This window comes from Cannabis sativa, chromosome 4 (genome assembly GCF_029168945.1).
Source record: "Cannabis sativa cultivar Pink pepper isolate KNU-18-1 chromosome 4, ASM2916894v1, whole genome shotgun sequence".
Lineage (NCBI taxonomy): Eukaryota > Viridiplantae > Streptophyta > Magnoliopsida > Rosales > Cannabaceae > Cannabis > Cannabis sativa.
Window position 1 is genome coordinate 60894504 of NC_083604.1, and position 24674 is coordinate 60919177.

The following is a 24674-nucleotide window of genomic DNA, read 5'->3' on the forward strand; positions in this document are numbered from 1 at the left end:
ATTCTTAGAATAGTGCAAGTGGATCCTGGTCACAGAATACCTAACTCATATTCCATACAGTTTTAATCCATTAATAGAAGATGGATGTTAAACACTTGAGAAAGTGTAACTGTATTGTATCTGGAATTAGAAATATAAGAAAATTTCTATTTGGATTCTAAAATTAAAGTCAAAGACTTAAATTCAACCAAATATAATGAGTAATTCTTTCTTGGACCACCACTACTAATATAACTCTAAGTCTGATTTGCCCATACAAGTAGGAGATTTCTAAGATTGAGGATTTATATCAATTGGGAATAGAATTTCGGGATTATAATCATATGCGTCATATAAAATGACATGAAATGATTTATAGACCATTCATCCAATGATATAATTTTGAGCTAATTCGAAATGAATAAGCTAAGAGGAATTAGGATAATTTCGTTTATAAATAAGAATCCAACGATGCTTCGATTAGCGAAAGTCAAAGTAATCTTATTTATACAATCTTCTTGTTTCATATCGTAAAAATACTAGTCTAAGGTGTCATCAATTGATGAACAGCTAGATGTCGCATATACAATATTTATCTTTCGAGATCTAACGCTATTATGTATGTCTAATGGTGAAAATCCACTAGGGATTTATCTCATTAGATAAACAAGCCAAGTTAGACCAACAATGAAGATTCGAAATTAAACTACAACTTAATAACAGAAAATAACATGGTTCAATATAAATTCATACACAATTCAGAAATTATAAACATATAGCAAGTAGGAATGACAAGTGAAAATACTAAAACTTACAATCCTAAATAATTTCCAAGGTTTTCAACAAACTGATATCAGTGTCCCGTTTAGGCGAGAGTCAAAGCTACCATTCATTGAATAGAGTTGTCAGCTCGTCTAAAATGTTAAACATTCTAGCAACCTTTTATTCGATCAAGATTGGAATTCAGCGTTGTCCCGTTTAGGCGAGAGTCAAGGCAATTCTATCTTATGAGCTTCCACCATTGTTTCATAATTTGCAAGTCAAGTATGGTCGCCACCATTAGGGTGATCCATACCATACAAAATACTTACAAACTACTTATCATGCGAGGTTAAACGGTGCGAAATTGCTAATGAACGTTCCTCCATTAGGGAGGATTACTCACTAAAACAAACGCGGTGTAAAACCCACAATGGAGATCGAATATCTTAATAATAAAGCTCATTAATTAAAAAAGAGTTGTATTTTCTTTGATTCTCTTTATTTATTCTATTTATTTTAAATATATATTTATTTAATTAAAATTTCCAATTTAGAATGAAAAATTCTAAATAAAAATTGTAATTTAATATTTATAAATTTTACTTAGATGGTTATGAAAATAACATGAATTATTTCCATCTTAGTAATAATTTCCAATAAATATTTAGAAAAATATTCAATTTAAGTTGTTACAAAATTAATTTAAATTAATTTACAACTCAAATTTAATTTTCTATAAATATATATTGCATTTCGAAAAATTAAAGTATATAAGAATACAATTTTCAAAAAATGCATGTTAAAATAAAAAATAAATCCTGGAAAAATTATTCTAATTTAATGTTGGCCCAAAATTAATTAATAAAATTAATTTACAACAAAAATATAATTTTCCTATTTAATTATATATATAAGAAAAATTACAAATATTTAAGTATGATGATGAAAATCAACTTAAATATTAATTTTCTATTTAATTAAATACACTAGAAAAATACTTCAAGGAAAAATATCACCTATCTAGATTTTCCTTTGACTAATTAATTCAATTTCTAATAATACACTTTAATTCAATTTATTTTAAATTAATCAATAAATGAAAAAATCATTGATTTAAGTTGATCCAAGAATTAATTAAAATAAATAATTAATTTACAACTTAATCTATTTTTCAAGATAAAATTCGAAATTCTAGCATTTAAGAAATGCAATTTCGAAAATTGATTAATAAAATAAAGAAAAAATATATTTTGAAAATTATTTAAATTTAGTTGAAAAAATAAATTTCAACTAAAAATAATTTTCTATTTAATTAAATGTCATGAAAAAGAAATATTTAAGTATGATGATAAAAATCAACTTAGATATTTAATTTTCAAATTAATTAATGTATTAAATTCAAGAAATAAATAATTGAGTGTAGAGAAGGCTTAATTATTAATCTCTAATTTAATACTAGGAAAAAATATACTTAAAATAAATTGTACCAAAATTAATTATATAAATAATTAATTTCACAATGTATAATATTTTCCTATTTAATATTAGAAATAATAAGTAGTCTAGAAATAACTATCTAGAAAATATCTTATTTGACTAAGTATCTTTTCCACAAAATTTGAAAAAAAATATCTAATTTAAGTTGTATTAGAAAAAATCTAGAACTTAAATATTTTTCAAATTTAAATTTAATTAAATATCAGAAATTAAGTTGTAACCATTTAATTTGAAAATATTCCATTTTAAGTTAATATTCGAAAAGATATTAACTTAAAAAAATATCTAAAGAATCTTAATAACCAATGCCTAAAATTCCTCAACTTAATTTTGAAATTTGAAATTCAAAAGATATTCAGATTTAAGTTGGTTAGTTGTAGATAACTAAATATCAACTTAAATAAGAATATTTAATGAAAAATTTAAATTAAGTTCCAGAAAGAATCTAGATGGTTATAATTCTATATTTAATTTAATACAAGAAAATACATATAGTTTAGCTTAGAATAAAAAAATCTTTAAACTATAATTTTCTTAAATTAATTTCAAAATAAATGAAATTAATTATGTTGCTAATCAATTTTATTAGGTTAAACTAGTGTAATTAACCTAGTACAGTTGTTCAAATCAGGCAAATGGGCCTTCACAATTGGGGTGGTTCATGTGAGGGGGTGCTGGGTTCAGTATGTCGTACCCACTACTATGGCTCCCAACTCTCACACAAGGCCCAAAAGAGAGGAATTTAACCTTAATAAGAACAACTGTTATTAATTGAATAGGCCCAAATACTAAATGGGCCTAAATAAATTCTATCAAGAACTATGATAATTTATTTTAGCAACAACAACCTATATGTATCTATAATAAAATTAAACACATAGGCTCACACAGGCACACTTTGGATGGGTCCTATCATGTTGCTAGGTCATACACAGATGAAAGAAGATTGTAAATATACCTGTTACAAATTATTATCTTGACCAAGGGAGCCATCAGATCATTAGATCTGGCAAAAAGTAACCATGGCTATTTGCAATCAAGTAATAATATGTTTTGAAAACTTACACATAAGCTAAAACATATACTCCTGCAACAGGGTTAGTTGGATAGTTGGATGTAGGATTTATTTAATTTTAAATTAAATATTTAATTTTGAAAATAATTAATTAAATAATAAAAAAATTCGAAAATTTTTAAAAAAAAAAATTTGAAAAATTCGAAAATTTTTTTTAAAAAAAAATTAAATTTAAAATTAAACCTACAATTTTTGAAAAATTAGGTTTCAACCAACCTAAATATCATTTCAAAAATTTGCTAACTACTTTTAAATTTTAAATGTTATTTTATAAATAAAAATTAAATAAAAAATTAGAAAAGATAAATAAATATCTTTTTCAAATTTTAAATGTAATTTAAATAAATAAAATAACAAAATTTAAAAAATGAGCAAAATATCTTATATCATTTAAAAATTACATGATTATAAATATCTTATTTTTTAATTTAAAATAAGATAAGATATAATCAAATTTTAAAATAAGATAGATTTTTAAGCAAGAAGATAGATACTAATTCTATTCAAATTCAAATTACACTAATATCTTGAATTAAATTTAAAAAATATTAAATTAATTCAAAAAGATAATTAGAATTGAATTAGGAATAGTAATAGTATAAATACAAAACTATACCAAAAATCGGAAGTTAATTCCATGAAAAAGCATGAAAAATCGAAGAAAAACGAAAAAATTGTGAACTGTACGGACATATTTGCGATCGCAGGAAAATTTCAGCACAGCCCTGATTTTTTCGAATCTTCAAAAAATCATAACTAATTCAAATAAAATCCAAATTGAGTTCTGTAAAAGGCTAACTTGCTTAATTTTTTCCATACTATCCAATAAAAATAATTCCAGAAACAGAATCGCAATTATTTTTCACGAAAATTTACGAACATCAATCAATCATCAAATAACACTCAATACAACATGATACCATCCAAAAATCATACAAACAATCGTTTTAAAGTCCAAATTTCTTGCAAGTAAATCAATTACCATGGCTCTGAGGCCAGTTGTTGGAAATTATTTTACCAGGATCTTAGATCTACTCACAAGTATGTTTATTAACATCCTAAATAAGAACTTTCTAAAACGATAAATAAACACATATAAAGTTTAAGAAACCTTACATTAGGTGCAGCGGAATATAATGACTCCTTCCGTTCAGATATCTAGCCCTTGATTCCTTTCTGTAGCAGAGCATTATCAATATCTGAACCTGGATCTCTTTCTCTGAATCCTTGATGCTGAAACTCCTTTGCTGATGATCTTTCTTCAAGATCTTCCTCACTATGATTGAGGTATCACTTGATGTGTGTGGGCACTACTCATACACTAAGGTAGTTCGAAATTCAAAGGAAGAGAAAGAAGAAGTGGCAGCTAAAGATAGGGAGAGAGAAAGGCTCAGGTTTTTCTCTGAAGGAAAAATAGAAAATTTAAGTGTAAATTTCCTGAAGCCTTCACTATCTATTTATAGCATTCCACTAGGGTTAGGTTTGAATTATTTGGCATTAAAATAATGAAAAAATCAGTTTAAATTTCCTACAAAAGTGGCTGGCCCTATACAAGTGGATTTGGGCCTCACTTTTTGCAATTTTGGAGTTTTATCTTTTCTGCATCTGATTTTCTCAAAAACGCCAATTTTCTAATTCAACCATTTAAATGTCAATTCTAACTATTTAATAACTATAAATAATTATTAAATAATATTGTCATTTATCATATTTATTAATTGAACCATACAAAGTATCATAATTAACAAATATGCCCCTAAAACTCTTTCTTTACAATTTCGCCCTTACTTAGTGAAAAATTCACAAATAGATATAGTCTAATTTGAGAATTATAATTGATTAATCAAAACCAATTACATGAGTCTTACAAGCAATATTATCTCAACTAGTGGGGGGACCATGGGTCTATGTAACCGAGCTTCCAATAAGTAGATCAAGAATTTAGCACTAAAATTCACTAACTTATTAATTCTTCGTTGAATCCACGCATAGAACTTAGAATTGCACTCTCAGTATATAGAATGCTCTATATGTTCCACCATATAGACACATCATTAGTTATCCATTGTTATAATCCTAATGTGATCAATGATCCTCTATATGAATGATCTACACTGTAAAGGGATTAAATTACCGTTACACTCTACAATGTATTTATTCCTTAAAATACTTGACCTCGTATAAATGATATTTCAGCTTATGTGAAATGAGTACTCCACCATTTATGTTCGTTTGGTCAAGCTCGAAGGAGATCATCCTTTGCTTACTATTCGCCAGATAGAAGCTATAGATTCCATGTTCATGATAGCGCTCCCACTCAATTGCACTACCGTGTTCCCAAAATGTACGTATCACCCTGACCTAAAAGTAGGCTTAACTAACAAATCAAAGAACACGAATAGCCTTTCAAGATTGAGCCTAATCATAACAGGATTAAGATCATTTGATCTAGGATCAACTAGGCGATATTGACTTGAATAGATTTTACGGTAAGTTTAATTAAATCTAAGTCAAAGTTCAATATCGGTCCCTTCCGATGCATACTCCATGCATCCAACCTGAGCTTTACTTTAACCAATGTTCTGGAAAGAACATAGTAGTTCTCCAAATACAAGTAAACTCTGTTGTAGATTATCATATCAGTAAAACCCTATGTCTGATAAATCTAGGAAACTTTATTCACATAGTCATGTTTACTTTCCAATGTGTTGACGGCACAATAAACATGATCAAGTATGTGAAAAGGGTTTCAGATGAATTTATACATTATGTACATATAATCATGAAATAAATCATGTGAACCATGCAACATTAAATGTTATTTCTGATCTATATTAATAAGTAAATCTGATTATATTGAAATGAGTTTTATTTAGGGCATAAAACCCAACAGTAACTCAATCATAGATTGGAAGACTGTGAAGGATCAAACTTGAAGAAGAAGGACATTCGGGCTCAGATCTTGATTATACTCTGCTACAGAAAGGATACAAGGGTTAGAGATCTGAGTGGAAGGAGACATTAATTCCGCTGCATCAATGTAAGGTTTTCTTAACTTTATATGTGTTTAATTTATCGTTTTAGAAAGTTCATATTTAGGGTGTTTAAACAACATACTTGTGAGTAGATCTAAGATCCTGGTAAAATAAATATTCCAACACATCGGAGCCGTACCGAGAACGACGAGGAAGAGAGAAGGAGACAGACTGAGAGAGAGAGAGAGAGAGAGAGAGAGAGAGAGAGAGAGAGAGAGAGAGAGAGAGAGAGAGAGAGAGAGAGAGAGAGAGAGAGAGAGAGAGGGCGGGAGGGAGGGAGGGAGAGAGAGAGAGAGAGAGAGAGAGAGAGAGAGAGAGAGAGAGAGAGAGAGAGAGAGAGAGAGAGAGAGAGAGAGAGAGAGAGAGAGAGAGAGAGAGAGAGAGAGAGAGAGAGAGAGAGAGAGAGAGAGAGAGAGAATTGGGGTAGGGTTTTTTGGGTCTTGGGGTTCCCTGGGTATTGCGTGCGGCTGACTGAGAAGGAGAAGAAAAGTAGAGAGATAGCAAGAGATTGAGAGATTTAGAGTTTCCAAAAGAAAAAGAAAGAAAGAAGAAGAAAATGAAAAGTAAAAAAAAATAATTTTTTTTTTCTAATTTTTAAAATTTTTAAATATTTAAAATTCTTTTTTCATTAATATTTTGTGAACTAAAAAAAATTATCATGTGTACACTTGTGTACACATGAGCAATCTATTGTGGCATTCAATTGAGATTTTCATACGACAAAGAACAAAACAGAATGGAGATTCAGTAAATTTTATCGTTAAAATTTTAGTTTTCGTGGCTAAGTGTTAAAAATTAAAATTTAAGTAATTTTACAATCAATAGTCCTAAAAAATATATATAAAAAATAAATTAAATTTAGAACAAGATTATTTAATTAAAATGAGTTTGAGAGGATCATTTAGCTCAATATCCTTTTTTTCTTTATTACTATTAGGCTAATTAGTATTTTTATCCACCAAACTTTGACATGTACCAAATCATGGCCCCTGAACTTTTAAGGTCGTTAAAAATTCCCCCTGAACTATTGAGATTGTTGGATTTAAGGGCTTTTGTCTAATTTTAGTAAGAAAAAGTCTAACATGGATGAAAGTTCAGAGAGCATGATTTGGTACATGTCAAAATTCGAGATGCATGATTTGGTAGATATCAAAGTCTAGGGAGCATGGTTTAGTACATAAACAATAACTAAAATAGTAAAATTTAATTGTATTAGACAAAAGTCTTTAAATCTAATCACCTCAATAGTTCAGGAAGAATTTTTAACGGTAAGAATAGTTTAATAGTTTAAGAAGCATAATTTGATACACGTTAAAATTTAGGAGACAAAAATGCTAATTAGCCTCATTATTATTAGAAATTTTTACACCAAAAATACAAAATACACACTTTATTACATATATATCTTCACACGGTTAAACCAACATTTATACTCATTAACTTTATTTTATTACACTTTTACCACTTTCACACACAATACATGCAGCCACACACGTCATTGATTGATGACTTATATCAATCACACCTTACATCATTCTCTTATCTTTTTCTCTTTTTTTTTTTTTATTATTTTCAATTTCTTTTCATTTTTTTTTTTAAAATAAAACCTCCATAGCTGAACTCTTTTCAGTTTTTTTTTTTTTTTTTTTTATAAAACCTCCATAGCTAATAGGAATAAGGGCAAACGTCTTGTTGTTCAAGACGATGACTCCGATTTTGCTCATCAATTGTCGAAACGTGAGCGAGCTCCTCCTAAAAAGAAATCAAAGGTTGCTGCCCATGAAAAAATTTCTCATGCTACTGCTCAAAAAAATGATTAGGATGGTGCTCCTCTTCGATCGCAGGTTTGCTTTCGGTTTCTTTTTGGTTTTCCCTCATTTCTGAAATTTTTTCATATTCAACTTTTGTGGGTTTTGTGTTTATTGATTTCTCATTTTGTAATAGTTTTTTAATAGTGTAAACACCTTCTGTATGTATTTTTTTTAATATATTTTTTAACTAGTTGTTTTCTGTCCATTTTTATATCATCAATGGGTAACAATGAGATTTATCATGGATGTTGATGTTCAAAGAGTTTTTCCTGTATTTTAGTTTGTATACAGTTGTTTTGTAGTTTTATTATAGTTTTACTACTTGCATATGTTATTTCATTATAAAACTAATATGCAACTATTTGAACAAAACTTACTATGTATAACTACTATTTCTTAGTCCCCGTCAAATTAAATTCCTGCATAATATATAAACTATCATAAAACGATAATGCAACTATAACGCAACCAAAACAAAAAATAAATAGACTTATACGTAACTGGTTGTACCTTAATTCGATTTTACTCTTCTTATTGTGTTTTTAAAAAAATATATTTTTATTGGAAACCAGTAATCAATCAAAAATGCAACTGTATATAACGTAGATGTATTATTCATGAGGTTTTTTTAAAAAATTTCACATCATACATTGTTTTGGATTTGGTGGGAGCTCTAAATCTGTTTGTTACAGATCTACATTTCATGAATCTGGATTTCGATATTAGGGGGAGTTGTTTTGATCAAACAAAACAGAAAATAAATGTGTAATTTCAGTTTCTTCACAGTTTTTCTAAATTTTTTTCGTCATTTTCTGTTTAGATCATTGCAGGTCTTTTTTTCCAGTTGATTTCGCCAGAATTAATGGTTGTATTTTCCTCGTTTTGGTTTCATTTTGGTTGTTTTGCAGTTTTGAAACGATCAAGGTATGTTCATCTTCAACGTTCGCTCTATACAGCTGAAGGCTTAGGGCATGTGGTATTTTTGTAAATATTTGTATGTGGACGGTATAAATATTTAATTGGCCCATAGTATTTTTGTAATTTTATTTCTTTTTTTTGTGTTTTTCTGTCTTTTTCCCTTATTATTATTATTATTATTATTATTATTATTATTATTAACCCTAAACACAGTCCCATATCAACTCCAAAATTTGTAGAGCCATTAGCTGATTTTTCCAAAAGGATAAGAATCCTCTTGGTAATTCCAAGTCTTGATTCCGAAATCCCGTTTCCAATTTTTGATGATTAGAAGCATAGCGAAACGAAGAAGGAGAAGATAGAGTTGCGTGAGAAAGATAATCTGGGCTTTCTGAGGAAAGCAAAGACAGCGAGGTAGGTAAAATGCAATTAAGTCTTAAAACGAAAGCCCAATGATCAGTCTTTATAGTATAGACTGAAACTAATATTTGTATGCTATAAACATAGTAAAGGCAATTAATTAAACAAACTTTTGGATTTTTCTTTGAGAAAAATTGTTCAGTGGATTGAGTTTTCTGAATTGATGAGCACGAATAGTATATTTGTAAACTATATGGGAATAACAAACCTTTTGAATGTTAGTTTTTATCACTATTGCTGCTGCAGCTATTCACTAACCGCTTTTGATTGACAGCCTGAGTTTTCACAAACCAGCGGCTGCCCGAGTTTTTTTTTTAAAAAAAAGAAAAAATTCGCTCTCTGATTTTGTTTCTTCAACTATTTCTTTTTTTTTTTCAATTATTTAAGTACTCATATCATAGTGGCAAATAATGTAACTTTGCATGCAATTTGGAACAATTGGACGAAGCTTGGGGAGATGATTTAGTTTTTTTTTTTTCAAATTGTACTCGGCATACGAATTAACATCCTGTTTGTAAAAAAATTCTGTTAAGTCGTAAAAAATTCTGTTAGATAAGCATTTTTTATATATGTAAGATTAAAAAAAAAAATTATATTTCAATCATTGTGATGTAGGAGGGGCTTGAATAAGTTATACAGTTAAATGGGTATTTACTTTCTTTCTTTTTTTTATTTTTCTTATAAGTAATTGAAAATTTTGGGTTATGTTAATATTGATGATAGCTGTTCTGCAGAATGGGAAGTGACAACGTAGACAAGCTCAGGATTTGCATCGATAGAGGGGGCACGTTCACTGATGTTTATGCAGAAATCCCTGGTTACCCTGATGGTAGAGTTCTTAAACTCTTGTCTGTTGATCCAGCAAACTATGAGGATGCTCCAGTTGAAGGCATTAGGAGGATTCTTGAAGAATATACGGGAGAGGAAATCCCGCGGACTTCAAAGATACCCACAGGTAAGATAGAATGGATAAGAATGGGTACTACAGTAGCAACAAATTCACTTTTGGAGAGAAAAGGAGAGCGGATTGCTCTTTGTGTTACTCGCGGCTTTCGGGATTTACTCCAAATTGGTAACCAGGCTCGTCCCAACATATTTGATCTCACTGTATCGAAACCATCAAACCTTTATGAGGAGGTTATTGAAGTTGATGAGAGAATTGAGCTTGTACAAGGTGAGGATAAGAATACGGACTCTTCTGCATCTTTAATCAGAGGGATTTCAGGTGAGCTTGTAAAGGTTGTGAAGCCTCTTAATGTGGAAGCTTTGAAGCTTTCACTTAAAGGTCTGTTAGATAAGGGAATATGCTGTTTGGCTGTTGTATTGATGCACTCGTATACTTACCCACAACATGAATTATCAGTGGAACAGTTAGCTATGAGTTTGGGCTTTAGACATGTTTCCTTATCTTCGTCTTTGACACCCATGGTTCGAGCTGTTCCTCGCGGTCTTACAGCTACTGTGGATGCATACTTAACTCCTGTTATAAAAGAATACCTATCAGGGTTTATATCAAAATTTGATGAAGGGCTGCAAAAGGTTAATGTTTTGTTTATGCAGTCTGATGGAGGACTTGCACCAGAAAGTCGATTTTCAGGACATAAAGCAGTTTTGTCAGGTCCTGCTGGTGGAGTTGTTGGTTACTCACAGACTCTTTTTGGGCTCGAAACAGAGAAATCACTTATTGGGTTTGACATGGGTGGTACATCGACAGATGTGAGTCGTTATGCTGGAGATTATGAACAAGTCCTGGAAACTCAGATTGCAGGAGCCATCATACAGGCACCTCAACTAGACATAAATACTGTTGCTGCAGGTGGTGGATCAAAGTTGAAGTTTCAGTTTGGAGCTTTCAGGGTAGGACCAGAATCTGTTGGTGCACACCCTGGTCCTGTCTGTTACCGGAAAGGGGGAGAATTAGCCGTTACAGATGCAAACTTAATTCTTGGATTTGTCATACCTGATTATTTTCCATCCATATTTGGCCCTAATGAAGATCAACCCTTAGATATTTTGGCAACTAGAGAAGCATTTCAAAAGCTTGCAACAGAAATAAATACCTACAGAAAGAGCCAAGATTCATCTGCAAAGGACATGACTGTGGAGGAGATTGCTTTAGGGTTTGTAAATGTAGCAAATGAAGCAATGTGTCGTCCTATACGGCAATTAACTGAAATGAAGGGCCATGAGACAAGGAACCATGCTCTTGCATGCTTTGGAGGTGCTGGGCCTCAACATGCATGTGCTATTGCTAGGTCTTTGGGCATGACAGAAGTACTCATTCACAGGTTTTGTGGGATATTAAGTGCTTTTGGGATGGGATTGGCAGATGTTGTGGAAGAGGCACAAGTGCCATATTCTGCTGTTTATGGCCATGACACAGTGGTAGAGGCTTCCCGCAGGGAAGCAATTTTACTGAAGCAGGTTAAGCAGAAGCTACAGGAGCAAGGTTTTGAAGATGAAAGCATTAAAACCGAGACATATCTGAACTTGAGGTATGAAGGCACAGACACTTCAATTATGGTAAAGAAACAGACATCTGCTGATGAAATTGGATATGGCTTCGACGTTGAATTTGTGAAATTGTTCCAACAAGAGTATGGATTTAAATTACAGCAGAGGAATATTCTAATATGCGATGTTAGAGTTCGTGGTGTAGGAGTCACCAATATATTGAAACCAAGGGCTTTACCACTTGCATCTTATCCTCCTCAAGTTGAAGGCTCCTACAAGGTTTATTTTGGAAATGAGTGGCAAGAGACGCTGCTGTTCAAGCTTGAGAAACTAAGTTATGGACATGTTGTGCTTGGTCCTGCTATAATTATGAATGGAAACAGTACTGTTATAGTAGAACCCAACTGCAAAGGTGTCATAACCAAGTATGGAAATATTAGAATAGAAATAGAGCCTGTTGCAAGCACCATCAAAGTATCTGAAAAGGTTGCAGATGTTGTGCAACTTTCAATATTCAATCATAGATTTATGGGTATAGCTGAACAGATGGGAAGAACCCTGCAAAGAACTTCTATATCCACAAACATAAAGGAAAGGCTAGATTTCTCTTGTGCGCTATTCGGGCCTGATGGGGGCCTAGTTGCAAATGCCCCGCATGTTCCTGTGCACTTGGGAGCCATGTCTAGTACAGTTCGCTGGCAGCTGAATTACTGGGGTAATAATTTAAAGGAAGGGGATGTTTTGGTAACCAATCATCCTTCTGCTGGGGGTAGTCATCTCCCTGATATAACTGTTATCACTCCTGTTTTTGATAATAAGAAACTTGTGTTCTTTGTGGCAAGTCGAGGGCATCATGCTGAGATTGGTGGTATTACTCCTGGTAGCATGCCACCTTTTTCCAAGTCAATATGGGAGGAAGGTGCTGCCATAAAAGCGTATAAGCTTGTAGAAAATGGGATTTTTCAAGAAGAAGGTATTGCTAAACTTCTTCAGTTCCCCAGCTCTGGTGAATTAACAAAGCAGGTCCCTGGAACTCGCAGGCTACAAGATAATTTATCAGATCTTCAAGCTCAAGTAGCTGCCAATCAGAGAGGTATTTTTCTCATCAAAGAACTGATTCAGCAGTATGGTTTGGAGACAGTTCAGGCTTACATGACATATGTACAGTTGAATGCTGAAGAGGCGGTAAGAGAAATGCTGAAGTCAGTTGCTGCTAAAGTTTCATCCCAATCAACGTGTGCTGGAGATGGCAAGTCTGTGACAATTGAGGAAGAGGATTACATGGATGATGGATCAATTATTCATCTGAAGCTTACAATTGATTCTTATAAAGGTGAAGCAAATTTTGATTTTAGCGGAACTAGTCCAGAAGTGTATGGAAACTGGAATGCACCAGAAGCAGTGACATCTGCAGCGGTTATCTATTGTCTTCGCAGTTTAGTAAATGTTGATATTCCTCTTAATCAAGGTTGTTTGGCTCCTGTAAAAATTTATATTCCACCGGGTTCATTCCTGTCTCCAAGTGATAAGGCTGCTGTCGTGGGAGGCAATGTCCTGACATCTCAGAGAATAACTGACGTTATACTGACTGCATTTCAGGCATGTGCTTGTTCACAAGGTTGTATGAATAATCTCACGTTTGGGGATGATACTTTTGGATACTACGAAACAATTGGCGGTGGTAGCGGGGCGGGCCCAACCTGGGATGGAACAAGTGGAATCCAGTGCCATATGACCAACACAAGAATGACTGATCCTGAGATTTTTGAGCAGAGATATCCAGTTTTATTGCATAAATTTGAGCTCAGAGAAAATAGTGGAGGGGCTGGTGTTCATAAAGGGGGTGATGGGTTAGTTAGGGAGATAGAATTCAAGCGACCAGTTGTGGTTAGCATTCTCTCAGAGAGGCGTGTACATGTGCCTAGAGGGTTGAATGGAGGAAAACACGGTGCTCGTGGAGCTAACTTCTTGATTACAAATGATAAACGAATAGTTAACCTTGGGGGTAAGAACACAGTTGAGGTACAGGCTGGGGAAATTCTTCAGATTTTAACTCCTGGTGGGGGTGGATGGGGTTCCCTTGATGATTTTCCATGTTGACATTATGTTTCATTGTGAGATGTTTTTTCGGGAATCAGCAAGTGATACTGGCTATATGGATTACTTTAACATGTGCTATTTGTAATTTACATGAATAACCGAATAAATTGATTCCTATTTTCCAATTTCATGGTACAGTTCTTCTATTGTACTTCTGCATATTTTGGCTCTCGAGGGCTTTAAATATTTTGTTTTATCATGAACTGTGGATTTGGTTGGTCGTCAAAATGTTATTATTTGGAAAGTTGCGGTGTAGGGGTGGAAAAACAATCGGAAGGGACAACGAATGTTTTTTTTTTTAGGGGAATTACTCCATATATTAATTTTTTAAGTATTTTTTTTTTTTCAAATTTACGGTTTGGGTTTCTAAAGTGGTTGCAGCGCTAGTTGCAGTAGGGGTTTCCATACGATTTGTTAATGCAATTTAGGTTGCAGCTCTAGTTGCAATAGGAGTTTCTATGTAGAATTTCGTAAAAATAAAAAAAATGATTTTAGTGTAAAAATGTAAAAGCTCTTTTTTTTTTATTAAAAAAAATAAATACTTAATAATAAATCTCAAAATTAAATAATAAATTTTTGTAAAAGATATTAATATGATATATATAGTGCAAGCCTATGGTAGGACTTAGTAAAAGTTTCCTACTGGTAGGGAATTTTTTTGACTATTGATTTTAGATCATGTGGTTATTATGATGTAAGGTGTATACTCTTACGATAGGACTGCTTGTATACGATTAAAACTTTATACATATTATAATAATATTTAATGATATTTATTTTTTAAAAAATAATATTAATAATTAAAAATTTTATTAATTTTTATTTTGAATTATTATTATTTTTTTTAAAGTTACTTTGAATTATTTTTATATTGATATTTATTTTCAAAAAAGAATTGTTTTTTCTAAACTCATTTTTTTTGCTTCTTATTTTTTGGCTTTTCATAATTTACTGTTGGTTTTTTTTTTTTATGTTTACACTTAGTCTTTTCTTTGTTTTGCTTTTAGGTTGTGCGTAGTTCTGGTGTTATTGACTGTTTTTTCAGTGATTTTTATCTTGTTGTTTGGCTGCTCTTTTGAGACGCCACTTATCAAAAAATAAATAAATAATTAATTCGGTTAAATATTATTTTTTCTGGCAAAAAAATTGAGCTTAGGAAAAGCAAGTTGGTTCTGTTCTATTTAAAAAGCATCTAAAATTATTCAAGCGATCCTACATTAGAAGAATTTTTGAAAATAAATATCTATATAAAAATAATTTAAATTAATTTTAAAAAATAATAATTAAAAAATAAAAAATTAATAAATTTTTTAATTATTAATATTATTTTATTTTTTCAAATAAATATATTATTAAATATTATTATAATATGTATAAAGTTTTAATTGTATACAAGCAGTCCTATAGTAAAAGTATATACCTTACGTTATAATAACCACAAGATCTAAAATCCACGGTAAAAAACCTACAGGTAGTAAACTTTTGCTCGGTCCTACCATAATAATACCCTATATATATATCTTTATTATATTAAACTAGTTAGTATGGTATATATAATATATGATAAATAACTTTAACATGATAAAAAAAATATAAATTATTATGGACATAAACATGTTCCATACTTCTCCTCACAAAGGCAAGAGGAGTTCCAAGTTCGATTCTTTCTTCCTAAATATAAAAAAATATATATATTTTAATAATAAAAAAATATGTATGTTAAGTAATATTTTAATTTAATTATTTTATTAATTTAATATAAATATTTGTAGTTGCACTGGATTTTTCTTTTTGGAATTGTAGTTTTTTCGGTTAATTTATCATTAACAGATGAAGAAAGTAGGGATGAAATTTTATCTGTCATTAGTTCGTTTATAACTACTTTGCGCGAATAGGGGAGAGTTTGATTTAACGAATGAGATGAGAAAGAATTAATTTTTATGAGAAATAATTTTTATAAGCAAAATAGTAATTTTGTATAAGTTATTATTTTAAATAATTATATCATTTATGAATTGAATAATTAAAATGATATTTAATTATTTAGTTTTATTTGATAAAATTATATTAACTAGTTAAATATAATATTATTTTTAAATAATATTTAAAGAGAGAAAAAAAAATATTATTTTAGTGTAAAATAATATTTATTTTAATTCTAGTGAAATAAGAAATTAATGAGAATTAATTAATTATTATTTGTTGCAAAATAAATAATAAATCTTATTTATGGCGAAATTAAAAAAAAATTAATTTTGGACTTTAAAATATGGCACACACGTGTAGGGTGACATATAAAAGCCAATTAGTTTATTTTGATTATTTTATTAAATAAGATAAATCAAAATAAAATAATAATTATATTTTAATTATTTGAATTAAATATATTGTAGGATAATTGTTGACTTTAGATTTGGCCAACCGACAGCGGAGTCATAAATGCTTGCCACGTGTTACACAATAAGAACAGAAAAGTAAATAAGACATGAGATTTTATAGAGATTCGGCCCATTGGTTAACGGGTAATAACCTACTCCCCTTTTGGTTGTATTGATACCAGAGACAATACTACCCAGATCACTAGTGTTGTGGAATCTGCAGTAGCTCTTTTAAGATTACAATATGAGAATGGAGTTGGCAAATCTCAAGTGATGGAAAGGCAAGCCTATGCGTGAGAGAGAGAGAGAGAGAGAGAGAGAGAGAGAGAGAGAGAGAGAGAGAGAGAGAGAGAGAGAGAGAGAGAGAGAGAGAGAGAGAGAGAGAGAGAGAGAGAGAGAGAGAGAGAAGAGATGAGATGAGTTTGAGACTTAGAGCTTGAGAGTTAAAACTGAGACCTTAAGACTTAGAGAATTAAGGTTTTACTAATGCTCTTCAGATAGTAGAGCTTACATCCCTAATATTCCTTAAAAGTAGCTAAATAAAGCTATATTTACATAATTAATTAATAAAGTTTAAATGACTAAATTATCCCCTAAAAATAGGAAAGTTGTTGATATTTTCTCTATATTTTCGTGGGTTGTCAAGGCCCAATTTGCTGCTTGACTTGCTGTCCACAAATGAAGGTTGCACACCAAAAACTTGCCAGGCAAAAGCTGGTCGGCCATGCACCTACCAGGGTGCATGCTGGCCGGCCACCCAATACTTGGAAGTTGGCTAGCCTATGTTAGTCATAGGGCCAACCAAGGGTGGCTGGTTCATCATTTCATTGTCCCTCCTAAGTACTTGGACTCCTCGTTGGTTGAAGTGTTGAGTAGATGGCTTGACCTTCTTGTTGGTGAGTTGTACTCTCACGTGACATTTATATTGGCCACGTGGACATGCCTTATCAGGTGGGTAAAAATCGAGATAATATTTATCCCCAAGTCCTTGTGCAAACGTCTATATGGATAGGGACTTTCTAACTTAGTTTGGACTGATGTAGCCTTGACTGGGCAGATCTTGCAGTATATTTAGCCTTTAAAATATTTTCTCTTGCTTGTCTGATCACATTCATGTTGGAATTTATTTTACCACGATCTAGATTTACTAACATGTATGTTTCATTAATACCCTAAATATGAATTTTCTAATACGATGAAATTAAACACATAAGAGTTTAGAAAACCTTACATTGATGCAGCAGAATAATAATGACTCCTTCCACTCAGATCTCTAACCCTTGTTCCTTTCTGTGACAGAGTAATAACAAGATCTGAGTCTGGATCTCTTTCTCTCCTTCGGGTTAGTTACCACTGTTTTTCACACTATGATTGAGTGCTTGACTTGCTATGCATGGGCATGGTTGATAGGGGTGTTAATTGGATCACATCCAATGAATTTGGACCAAACCGATCCAATCGAATTGAGTCATGCGATCCGATCCAATGAATGTTTTGGATTGGATCGGTTCCAACCATTGGATGCATTGACTGGTTTTTTATTGGATTGGATTGAATCCATCCAATCTATTGTAACTACCATTTAAGTTAATTTCATTAAAAAGAAAAATACATATAAAAAACATAATTTAAAACTTTATAATTCAACATACATTATAAACATTAGTTTAATCTAACCTAATTCTCATGATCTCATAATAAAATCGCTAAAAAATAAAATATATTCAATATGCATGGACAATTTTATTAGCGTTTAGAAAGATAAAAATTAATATTTTAGATCTAAGGTTTTTTTTCTTTAATCTCATGTGTTAAATGTATATTAAATCAATTAATATATATTTTTAAATAAAATATATAAAATATATAAAATTATAAATGTATTTTAAAAATATATAAATATAATTGGATGACTATTGGATGATAATTGGATCGGTTTGGTCGGTTATCCATTGGATCGGATGTCCCATCCAACAACCAATCCGACTCGATTGGATTGGATTTTCAAAATTTACATCCGATCCGATCCAATAATGATTGGATATCCGATTCTATTGGATCAGTTGGGATTGGATCAATCGGTTGTAATTTGATTTGATGACTTTCTGCACACCCCTAGCAATGAATAAGAGGACACGTCGAAACATTTGCCAAGAGATGGTAAACCCGTGTGTACCTCGTTTGTTGTTCTATTACTCTAATTGCAATCATCTCAGCTCTTAATGTTTTTATTTTATAATTTTCTATTCCAGCTGAACACTTTGGACGTACTGTTTGCCTTTGTGAAGCCAGCACACAATTGGGTAATTTGTAATTATTTCTTCCGGCAGTGACTTCCCACAGCAACAAAATGGGCATGATTGCGGGCTTTTTGTAATGAAGTACATGGAATCACTGAGCGAGGGAAATGAACCCATGAAACAGGTAATTTTATGTTGTTTTGATTAGTATTCTTCTATTTCACTTTGTGTATATAACTAAATTGACCTCTTAAAGATGTCATTTTATGTTATTTCAATTTGTGTATTAACTAAATTGGATCTTTCAATTGTATTGTTAGTTTGATCCTATTGAAGCTAGACTGGAGTTTGTTGGGAAAATTGTGACCCGCAATAGTAACAAGGCTAAACCTTCAGTTATGGAGGGAGTTAAGAAGCAATTTGAAATTACTACAACTCTTCCATCAACATCGACAACAAAACCCGTACTGAGTCCATCTAAGTCTCCTCGAGACTCCCAATTCAGCACAATGAAGGCTAGGTCTGAGAACATGTGGACTGAAAAGAGAAACTCTCCCAAAACTCATCATTCTAAAAGGCTGGTATCAAGTCAAAAGTAGTTACATTCATGGTTCACAAACATTATTCTAGTTATCTTGCATAAAACTCTTCCTAATGTTAGCTTTTAGTTAATTAGTGATTATATTACATAAGTTTTTTGGAATAATTTTCACCATACTACTATATGGTGATTAGCATTTACACTTATATTGTTGTTAGTTTATGCAGTATGTCTTGGTATCCCTTTTGTTACCATACTACTATATGGTGATTATTATTTATACTTGTACTAATTTTAGGTTACCTAGTGCATTTTGTGGAACAAATTACTGTTGGAATATCTTTTACCAGGATCTAGATTTGCTAACAAGTATGTTTTTAACATCCTAATATGAAATTCTAAAACGATGAAAATAAACACATAAAGGTATGAGAAACCTTACATTGGTTGCAGCAGAATTAAATGACTCATTCCGCTCAGATCTCTAACCCTTGTATCCTTTCTGTCGCAGAGTATCACCAAGATCTGAGCCCAAAACTCCTTCAGTTGTTTGGATTCTTCACAGTCTTACATACTATGATTGAGGACTAAGTTGTTATGTGTGGGAATGCACTCAATCACTAATGGCTGAATTTTGTTTTTGTGAAGAACACTATAGAATTCGAAAAACAAGAGAAGAAAAGAAGAAGAAGAAGAAGAAGTCTCAAAAACCTAGAGAGGAAGAAAGCTAGGTTTATTGCCTTTGAAGCATTAGTTGGATAAATGAGACTTTCTTTTCTTTTTATACTACTTCTCTAGGGTTAGGGTTGATTTATTTAGAATAAAAAAATGATAAGAATGGACCAAAAATACCCTTAAGTGGACGGCCACTAGTGGGCCCTTCACTAGTTAGATTTTTGCCATTTTTCTCAACCATTTGTCTATTTTTCACAAATACCACTTTTTGCAATTTCAACCCTATAAATGCCAAAATTATTTATTTAATAATTAAAATAATTATCAAATAAATTTTCATTTATAATATTTATTAATTAGACTCCACAAAGTCTCTTAATTAATAAATTAACCCTAAAATCCTATTTCTTCACAATCAAGCCATAACATAGTGAAAATTCACAAACTAGACATAGTCTAATTTTAGAATTAAAATTGATTAACTAAAATCAATTAAATAAGTCTTACAAGAAGTTTGTCTCAACTAATATGGGGACCATGGGCCTATATAACCGAGCTCCCAATAAGCAGATCTAGAATTTACCAAGTAAATTCTCTAACTTATTAATTCCTCGTTGAACCACTATAGAACTAGGAATTGCACTCTCAGTTACATAGAACGCTCTATATGTTCCACGATATAGATACGCTATTAATTATCTATTGCTATAATCCCAATAATCAATGATCATCTATAGATGATTTACATTGCATAGAGACAAAATTACCGCTACACCCTTTCAATGTATTTTATCCTTAAAACACTTAGCCACCTATAAATGATATTTCAGTGAACTAATATAATCACTAAAATGAGCGTTCTATCATTTATCTCTATTTAGCCAAGCTCGAAGGAAATCATCGTTTCACTTCTATGTCCAGATAGAAGCTATAGATTCTGCATCTATGATTAGCGTTCACACTCAATTGTACTATCATGTTCCCAAAATGTATGTATCACCCAGACCAAAAGGTGGGCTTAACTAACAAATCAAAGAGCACAAATAACACTCTTGAGATCGAACCTAATCATGTCAAGATTAAGATCATTTGATCTAGGATCAACTAGATGATATTGAATTGAATAGACATTACGGTATGATTATCATATCTTGTTCAAGTTCAATCTGTGTATTCTAAATATGTAATATATGTTCTTACCAACTATAGACATTGTAAGCAAAAGGGAAACCTTCAATCAAGCATTGAGCCCTATAAATAGTGATCCATTCTCACTGGTATGGGAGTCAAAAGAATTACTTAAGTGAAATCTAAGAGAACATACTCAGAGATTTTATTGTGAGTGTTGGGTTTTGTGCCCTAAATAAAACTCATTACAATCTAATTAGTTATCAATTTAGAATTTTGAAGTGATTTATGATTACATGTATGTTACATGTTTATGGTTTAATATATATATATATATACTTGATATATGCACAAAATCAGTTAAATCCAAAACATATAGTCATTCACAATTACAGTATTGTCAATACAGTGGAATGTGATTGTGATTATATGATTCAAAAGATTTGATCCCTGTTCATCAGTGTTTTAGATTTACACTGATGTGATAATCAGCGATGAAGTATACTTACACTTGGAGTAAGTGTTATGTTCTTTCCAGAACATCGACAAAGTATACTAGTTTCGAATGTATGGAGTATACATTAAACTGGACCGATATTGAACTTGGTCAAAGATATTGTAAACTTACCGTTGTATCTTTCCAAGTCAATGTCAGAAGTTGATCTTAGATTAAGAGAATCTAAATCCTGATATGTTTAGGCTCAATCTCAGGAGTGCCATTCATGTTCTTTGATTTATTAGTTAAGCCTACTTTTGGGTCAGGGTAATACATATATTTTGGGAACATGATAGCATAACTGAGTGGGAGTGTTGAACATAAATGTGGAAATCTATAGCTTCTACTGGTGTATAGAAGTAAAGTGATGATTCCTTTTGAGCTTAGTTAAATAGAAGTAAATGGATGAGCTCTTGTTTCAGTGACTACATATTAGATCACTAAAATATCATTTACGGGTAACTAAGTGTTCAAAGGGGCAAAATACATTGAGGGGTGTAAACGGTAAATTGGTCCCATCTCGATGTAAATCATCTATATAGAGGATCTCTAAATCACATTAAGATTATAACAATGGTTAAATGAGATAGCATATTGATATCGTGAAACATATGATATGCTCTATATAAGTCTGAGAGTGCAATTCCAAGTTCTAAGAGTGGATTCAACAAGGAATTAATAAGTTAGGGATTTACTTGGTAAATCGGTTCAACTTATTGGAAGCTCAGCATATAGATCCATGGTCCTCATTCTAGTTGAGACTATACTGTTTGTAAGACTCTATAATTGATTTATGATTAATCAATTATAATTCTAAAAGTTAGACTATGTCTAATTTGTGAATTCTCACAGTTTAAGGATGAAATTGTAAATAAAAGGGTTTCTAGGTTTAATTATTAATTAAGAGACTTTGCATGTCTAATTAATAATTATTTTAAATGGCAATATTATTTAATAATTAGTTTTGGCACTTAAAAGATTGGAATTGGAAAAATGGCATTTTTGGAGAAATAGAAATAAAACTGAGGAAACTGCAAAATTCCAGTGAGGCCCATACACACCATGGCCGGCCACCCTTTGCATGTTTTCCAATTATTATTTTCAATTTAAATTGCCATATAATTTCTAATCAAAGCCTAGCCTAAATAGGAAAGTTGTGGATCACACTAAATAAGGCAGTTATTCAATTACACAGTAAAAGAGGAAACTGTTTATTTGGAAAGTTGTGCTCTTCTCTTTTCCTATTTATAGTCGCCCCCTCTCTCTACTCTTGGTATGCTTTTGCATGGTCTTTGATATGCTTTTACAAGCTTTTGCTTTGCATTGCTATACACGAAATCAAGAGAGAATTTCGAAAATCCTAGTGAGAGAGAAGTGCCCACACACATCACTCAGTACCTCATCATAGTTTGGAAGACTGTGAAGGATCACATCCAACTGAAGAATTTTTAGGCTCAGATCTTGATTATACTCTGCTACAGACAGGAATCAAGGGTTAGAGATCTGAGTGGAAGGAGACACTTAATTCCGCTGCCATCACTGTAAGTTATTCTTAACTTTTATGTGTTTAGTTCATCGTTTTAGAAGTTCAATTTTAGGTTGTTAAATCAACATACTTGTGAGTAGATCTAAGTTCCTGGTAAAATATATTTCCAACAGTGAGAGCTTCAAGAGAGGAAACACTGTATTCTTTGTACTTGAGTTAATACAAATCAAGGGGAGTAGACTATTACCGAACTGAAGGGGTCGAACCTCTTTAAAATCATGTGTTCTTTATTATTTGCTAGTTCATACTTCACTTTGATTATTTTTTCTATCGCTTACTATTTGACTCATTGTCGTTGAATAAAAGCGAGGTCAACATGATGTTTTATGTAAGAGCATCAAATAATGCCATTCATGTACAACAATCACTCTAAAGATTAAAAGTAACACCAATCAAAAAAAGTAACAACACCATGACCCAAATCATATAACATTTAAAAGTAGTTATCCTTTCATATTAGAGCACCAATTACACACATTAAGAGAGATGTCTCTCTTTTCATGTTACAACATAACATAAACATACATAAAGCAAGGGTGAGATATCTCTCATCCGTAGTATTAAAAACTCATATATTTATTTTTAATGCTTATTACATGTTACACAATCAAGTACTTTAAAATGATATGAAAGTCATTTACATTTGAAAGAATTCCAATATTTAAAAATGAAACAAAACAAAAACCATTCTTAGAATTTAGAAATGAAACACAACATAGACAACAAACAAACACATATGATAAGTAACTTTATTAAGGCTTTTTATAGATTTATAAATATTTCACTAAGGAGAATGTCTATCGAATGCTTTAATATCAAGCAATATTAGTCAAATTTACCATGGTAGTTACTCTATCAGAGCTGAAAAAATAGATTTTTCTACCAAAAAAAATGAAGAAAAAGCTCCACATATGACAAGAGTATGCTAATCTATTATCACTTAACATTAACAATTTCTTACATAATTTTGGTTATGAGTGACTAATGTACCTAATTTTCACTGACAAGGAACTAGGACACTCCTAAGGACGAATATACACTTAAACAAGTAAACTTTTTCTTTTTTCTAACACTAACAAAGAAGATAAAATAGTGTTTAATGGATGTTGTGTATATAACTAATTAACATTTTCTATTTCCTAACAAAATAAAACAATTTTCTATGTTAATTCTTTAATGGAATCACTAGTTACAATAGTCTAAAATTTTAGTATATCTATATTCTTAATTTACATATATCCAGTGAAAAAAAAAGAACATTTTTCTATTTTTATACTTGTTCAAATAAATCTCAACTTTTATACTAATTCGTAGTACTAAATGACTCAACGCCAAAATCAGAGATAAATCAACCTCATTTAGACCTAAAATAGAAACTTCTAATCATTCATTTCCACAAATGTATGACCAAATATAGATGAAAATCAAGTTTTTAATATAGTGATTGAAAATCCAAACTTTTGTTTCTCCTAAACTCAAGAAAATATTGATCAACGCAACTCCATTTATCCAATCTCCAAAAAATAAAAATCCAACCAACTCAACAAATAGAGATTTCTTCAATCAAATTAAACAATGTAGGTCTTCATTGCAACAAAAATACATAAATCAAAATACAA

At 31.2% G+C, this 24674-nt stretch overlaps 1 protein-coding gene across 2 annotated transcripts; it reads left to right on the plus strand.

The window, feature by feature from the left end:
- Window positions 1-9260: 9260 nt before the first annotated feature.
- LOC115715102 (5-oxoprolinase 1) lies at window positions 9261-14176 on the plus strand. Of its 2 annotated transcripts, none has more exons than XM_030643906.2 (2): window positions 9261-9491; window positions 10232-14176. In XM_030643906.2, exon 2 carries the CDS (start codon window positions 10233-10235, stop codon window positions 14049-14051), a length of 3819 nt encoding a protein of 1272 aa, XP_030499766.2. In that variant the 5' UTR covers window positions 9261-9491; window position 10232; the 3' UTR covers window positions 14052-14176. The 2 variants fall into 2 exon arrangements, with proteins under 2 accessions (XP_030499766.2, XP_030499767.2); XM_030643907.2 differs by having other exon boundaries at window positions 9279-9491; window positions 10221-14176.
- Window positions 14177-24674: the final 10498 nt, after the last annotated feature.